Here is a 6,136-nt window from a genome sequence, read left to right on the forward strand (position 1 = left end):
GAAGGGTTTGTTCAAGTCCACTGGGTGGGTTGCAGCACCATTGAAAATTTTCAAACAAAGCCATGACATGGTTGGATTTCTCCAACAGCTGGTAGGAGTAGAAGGGGGACAGGAATGGCAGGACAGGAGGTTGGGGGGCCAGGGAGCAGCTGTGTTGATGGTGTAGGAAAAAATGGCTCTAGACCAGTGGGAGAGGACAAGGATGGGAGAGGCGGTTAGGGAGCGCCTGATTGTCGGGAGTGCTGGAGGATCCCCAAGAGGATGTTGAGACAAGGTGCTCTCAGTCCTTGTTGCTGGAGTTTGAAATTCAAGTTTGATAACTTTAAGCTAACTCTTAAGGCACAGCAAGGAAAGTGGTGGTCACATAGGGAAGCAGCTCTGAGAGGGCAGTCTGTCCCTGATGCTGACCTTGCTACTTGAAATTTTTCCCAGCTTCTCCTGCTTTGGGGGAAGAAGCATAGGGAAGGAGGGAGGAATTTGAGACTGGTGGGTGGGAGGCTTGAGTTCTGTTTGTGCCATATACAAATGAGTTGCTTGATTTAGCTGTGTGGTTTGACAAATTACGCAGTGGGAGAGGAAATGGGATCTTAAAGGTCCTCAGCCCTTCCCCTGAGACAAGCCTTTTCTTAAGCTTGGCAGAGGCAGCAAAGAGGGTTTAGGGGCTTCTGGCTCTGAGGCCATCTCTGTCCTTCTATGTGGGGCCCTCAGTGGGCCCTACGGCCTCTGCTGCAAAGTCTGCTGCCATGGCCCCTGCACTCTCTGGGGTCTCCTGCACTCACGTCTGTCTTAGGCCTCTTCAGCCCTCCAGCCCAGCCACTCTTTGGAATGTCTCAAGCTCTATTTAACCATCTTCTGTACCTTGATGTTAAAAAACAAAATGCAGAGACAGGTTCATTCTGACCTAATAAATAGAGTCTGCTGCATAAGAATCTTGAGGCAAAAGGCAAAAATAAGACGAAAGGAGCTTCTACTAGAAGAAGCAAGGACTTGTGTGCTGTGGGGCAGGGAGGCTGGGCTGGATGTCTGGGGCTGCGGTAGGTTGCATGGAGGAGGCATCGCACAACTGGCTTCTGTGTGAGCGTTGGCATGGGGGACTGGCATGATCAAGATGGGGGCAGAGAAGCATATGGCTCCTGGGGGTGGTGGGTTACTGTGCACACGCTGCTGTCGCTCTGCAACGCTTCACTCGGGACCTTTGGAAATATTGACAAGGACCAGCTGGAGATGGTCACATTAGAGGGATGCTCACTGCTAGGCTTCCCAGGCAATCGGAAAGTCTTCCAGAATAAATTGACAAGGAGTTGGACCCGTGTGCCATGGGGTTAATTGTGGCACACAGAATGTCCCCCTAGGGCAGGGAGGGCCGCAGTTGCATCCTAGAGGGTGCAGGGCAGGCCAGGTCCAACATCTTGGGTCTCGAAGGTTTAATTAGCAAATGATGGCTGTGTGCTCTCTGGGCTGGGCCACCGACACAGATGGAACACACTTTCAAAGTCTTCAGAATCCTGGCCACAGCCATGAGTGCTCCAGCTGATCCACAGAGAAAGGAAAGGGGCTGACTGCCTGGGCCAGAAAGAACTGAGGGTGAAGAGACTGGCTAAAGGATGAGAAGCAGAGAGGACACAGAAGGGGATTCTGGCAGAAACAAGTGCATGTGCAAAGGCATGGGTGCATGAAAGAGTGAGGTGTGTTTGGGAAAGTGCATTTGGTTCTGGCGCTGCAAGGGGCATGCTGGGGAGTGGGGAGGGCAGGAAATGAAACTGCACAGATGGGTGTGTGGGACCAAGCCTGAAGGGCTCCAAATATGGGAGGGGGCTAAAACCTTGGATACTAAAGTGTTGGGAGCCTTCACTATGGCTAAATAATCATGATTTTTGGCATTGGGGGTAGAGGTTTTATAGCAGTGATGAGGTTCATTTTCTCTCATTATTTATTGAGAGCTTTTTTTGCCTGAGGCACTACCCTGGGCCTGCGATACGACCTGCTGTGCCAAGACAGACAGTTCCCCCAACTGACTCAGGCCTGTAACCATCAAGTAAATCCCTAAATGAGCTGAGACAAATGCAGTAGGTGCTCTGATGGAGATCCTGGGTGATATGAAAGTAGAGGGCAGTCAGGGGAGGCCTCTCTTGAGGGTGTGACATTTGAAACATGAGTAGGTAAGAGAAAGTTTCCAGGCAGAAGGAACCACGTGGGTGAAGTCCTTAAGGTGGGAAAGTGTGATGGGTATGAGAAACAGAGCGGCTGGAGCATGATGTTGGAAGGGCAGGGAAAGTGATGGCCTGTGTTAACCAGCATTTCACACACGTGAAATGAGAGGCATCCTGTGTAGTCAAGTCCCATCCCCCTGCCCTGGGGGGGAACAGTACTCAGAGCTGAGGACACCTGCCATCAAGGGAGTCCAGAAGTCCCCAAAATCCTCTCTGTTAGCACACTGCTTATCTGGCTGTGACCTGTGCCCCAGGAGACATAGAGAATCCAAGATAAGTTCACTTTTCCTCTTATCACATCTAGCCATCTGGCCTGGCCTCTTGCTAGTGTACCTTCTCTCTAATGAGTGGCTGCCTCAGCCAGGGCTCAGGGCCTCTGAGAAGACATCAGCGGGACTGTGGGCCTAGACAGCCCTGAGAGCGAGGTTGGAAGGTTAGTCCTCCTTCCAGAGCCCTGGCAGTGGGCAAACCCACTGTCTCCTGGGGTGGGAGGTGACCTCTTCCACATAGACCTGTACACACAGAGACTCCTCCAGGCCAGTGTCAGCCCACCCCACAGATAAAGACACTGCCTCAGCCAGGCCTAGAGCCCAGTCCTGACTCCTCATACTCACTGCTATCCCCTTTGGGTGGATATTCCCTCTGTAAATGGTTTGAGCAGATTAGGGCTTCAGTCTTCTGATCTAGGGCAGAAAATGCCAGGGAAGCCCTACTTCCTTGGGGATATTTAGGCCAAAGAAACCAATTCCTGAAATCCCCAGTGAGTCCTATCTCTGCTGGACATCGGTGGACACTAGCTTCAGGTGACTGCTCTGAATGTCCAGCTCTTGGGGGAAACTACCCCTTGGCTAGTCAGAGAACCATCCCATCCTCCTCCCTACCAGTGACTGGGGAGGGGTAAAATTTTGGCTTCTCCCACCCTCCCCAGACCTAGTTTCCTCTGCACTAGAAACCAGTAGGAGCCATGCCAGCCCTGGGCCTGTCTGAGCCTTAACCCCTGTGATCCAGCCTGTGTAATCATTCTTGTGTATGTACTTAGTGTGGTGCAGTTTCATCACACGTTTAGGTTCATGTATCTGCTGTCAAGATACAACAGTTCAGTCAAATAGCACAGGCAAGGATTCCTCTTGTTGCCTTCTTATAACCACACCCACATTCCTCCAGGCCTCCCCTATACCCTTTCCCCCTGGCCTTCCCCCAACCACTAGTTTGTTCCCCATCTCTGTAATTAGGTGATTTCAAGAATGTTTTTTAAATAGAATCAAACAGTACACGACTTTCTGAGATGGCTTTTTTCTTTTGCCATAATTCACTTGCAGTTCATCCAAGTTGTTGCTTATGTGCTAGTTCGTTTCCTTTTATTGCTGAGTAGTAGTCCATAGTCTAGATGGATACAGTTTATTAACCGTTCACCCATTGAAGAACATCTAGGTTGTTGCCAGTTTTTTGGCAATAACAAATAGAGCTGCCACGAACATTCATGTGAACGTGTTACCATTTCTATGCAATAAATGCCCAAGAGTAAGTTGCTGGGTTGTATTGTAATTGTATGTTTAGTTTTAAAATAAACTGCCAAACCATTTTCCAGGGTGATTATATCATTTTACATTTCTACCATCAGTGTATATGTGATTCAGTTTCTCCATGTCGTTGTTAGCACTTGGTGTTGTCACTGTTTTTTATTTTAGCCATTGTGTTAGGTTTGTTTAGTCATAAAGCGATAGATGGATAGATTCTTCTTTTGGGGGAGGGGGTTAATTTTATTTATAGATTTTAGTGGGGGGGGGGGAGACATCGATTTGTTGTTTCAATTATTTATGCATCCATTGGTTGCTTCCTGTATGTGCCCTGACTGGAGATCAGACGTACAACCTTAGTGTATCCAGATGACAGTCTAACCAACTGAGCTACCGGCCGGGGTCAGATGGATAGATTCTGTGAGTTGTCCACAGCCCCTGTGGCACTGGGCCTCGTTTTGTGGATTGCCTTTGGGCCATCACCATCTCAATAATTCATAGCCCCTTGAAGGCAGGGCTTAACCTCACTCATCTAGCTGCCGCTCCCAGCCTAGGCCCAGACCCACGCAGACTTGTTTCAGTCCTTAGTGAGAAAAAGGCAGCTGGAGTTAAGATGCTAAGAAAAGCCATTGGATCTGACCCAGCCCCTCACAGCAGGTGGCTACTATTTGAAAAGCACCTTCCATCCCTGGCCAGTATGGCTCAGTTGGTTGGCGCATCGTCCAGTGCACCAGAGTCGCTGATGTGATTCCTGGTCAGGGTACATGCGTGGGTTGCAGGTTCGATCCCCGGTTGGGGTATGTACGGGAGACAGCCTGTCGATGTTTCTTTCTCTTTTCTCTTTCTCTCTCTCTCACACCCCCTTCTCTCTTCTTTCCCTCCCTCCCCTCTTCCTTTCCATCTAAAAATCAATAAACATGTCCTCGAATAAGAATAAAATAAACCTTAAAAAAATTACCTAAAAACAAAACAAAAAATAGCACCTTCCATTTCAGACAAAAAATTTCAGCATTAAGAAGCCAGCTATGGGCCTCTGGTGTTCTGTGCTCCTGCTGTGGGCTAGCCCCAGCCAGCCTAGGAGTGGGATTCAGAGATAACCTGAACTCCCACCTAAGGCAGGTCCTGGTTCCTGAATCTTGGTGGAGAACAGGGAGTCAGATCACGTGTGATGAAGTATTGAGGGAGGCAGACTGGTATCTGGGTTTTCACATAAAGATGAGAAGCAAGGTGGGAAGGACAAGATGGGGGAAGGGTTAGCTGGGCCCTGAAGGATGTCCTGGTCATTGATAGGACATGGAGGGGGCATCTAAATAGAGAAAACGGTTTAGAGGGAAAGTAGAGTAGAAGGAGAAGAGCTGTTGGTCTCAGTGAGCCTGAGAAAAGCAAGTTTAACCATTCCTTAGCTGCCACTGCCTCCCCTGTCATAGCCTGTGGCACCATGAGCTTCACCTTCTAGCCCAGGGCCCAGCTGGATAATACCTTTATGTGGGACTACGAGGTGGAGGGTGTTTTTGGTTCATATTGGTGTCCCCCACTAGACTTGGCCTTGGCCTAGCATGAGGGTAGCCAGGGCCTGTGTCTGTCTGTCTTGGTCATTGCTGTGTCTGACCCTCATTCTCCTGCTCCAGAAATCCCTGCTAATGGAGTGGCTCAGGCCAGAGCTAGGGCCAGGGCAGGCAGACCTGAGACGGAATTAAAAAGAGTTGGGGGCCTCACCTTATTCCCTGCCCTTTTCTCACCAATCTGCAGGTTCATCATGCCTAGTGGCATATAAGAAGACCCCACCACCGGTCCCTCCACGCACCACGTCAAAGCCGTTCATCTCAGTCACAGTCCAGAGCAGTACTGAGTCTGCCCAGGATACGTACCTGGACAGCCAGGACCATAAAAGTGAGGTGACGAGCCAGTCAGGCCTGAGCAACTCATCGGACAGCCTGGACAGCAGTACCCGACCACCCAGCGTGACACGAGGCAGAATCACCCCAGCCTCTGAGGCCCCAGAACCACCCCCAAAACATGCAGCTCTGAAGAGTGAACAGGGGACGCTGACCAGCTCCGAATCCCACCCCGAGGCCATCCCCAAAAGGAAACTCTCATCTATAGGAATACAAGTAGGGGCCCTTTTGCACTCCGTGTCCTCTGCCCGCTCTGTGCACCTGTCTGCGCGTAATTACATCTGGTAGAGGCCCACTAGGTCTCCTGGGCAAAAGTGATTTATCTACGTATTTTGGGGGATTAGTCCCAAGTAACCAAACCAAATTTCACCCCTAGCCACACCTTCCTTGCATGTGCCCACACCTGCTGCAATGTCTGCTATCGTGGGTACCTGCCCCTGCTCCTTCAGTGGGTCATCCCAATGAATGTAGTTACACTCAGCCAGCCATCTCCTGTCCACTGTTTGTCCACTCT

The 6,136-nt window shown here is 50.2% G+C and overlaps 1 protein-coding gene across 4 annotated transcripts in view; it reads left to right on the forward strand.

Annotated features, from left to right (window-relative positions):
- The window catches only part of DLGAP4 (DLG associated protein 4), a 137,568-nt gene that overhangs the window by 101,156 nt on the left and 30,276 nt on the right, over nt 1-6,136 (forward strand). For all 4 annotated transcript variants that reach the window (XM_090286351.1, XM_090286350.1, XM_090286352.1 and 1 more), the window contains one exon: nt 5,477-5,838. In XM_090286351.1, the coding sequence (XP_090142477.1) occupies nt 5,477-5,838 (362 nt within the window). The remainder of the gene's footprint in view (nt 1-5,476; nt 5,839-6,136) is intronic.

The sequence above is a fragment of the Furipterus horrens genome, unplaced genomic scaffold (genome assembly GCF_987537825.1).
Source record: "Furipterus horrens unplaced genomic scaffold, mFurHor1.1.pri manual_scaffold_8, whole genome shotgun sequence".
In the NCBI taxonomy this organism is placed as follows: Eukaryota; Metazoa; Chordata; class Mammalia; order Chiroptera; family Furipteridae; genus Furipterus; species Furipterus horrens.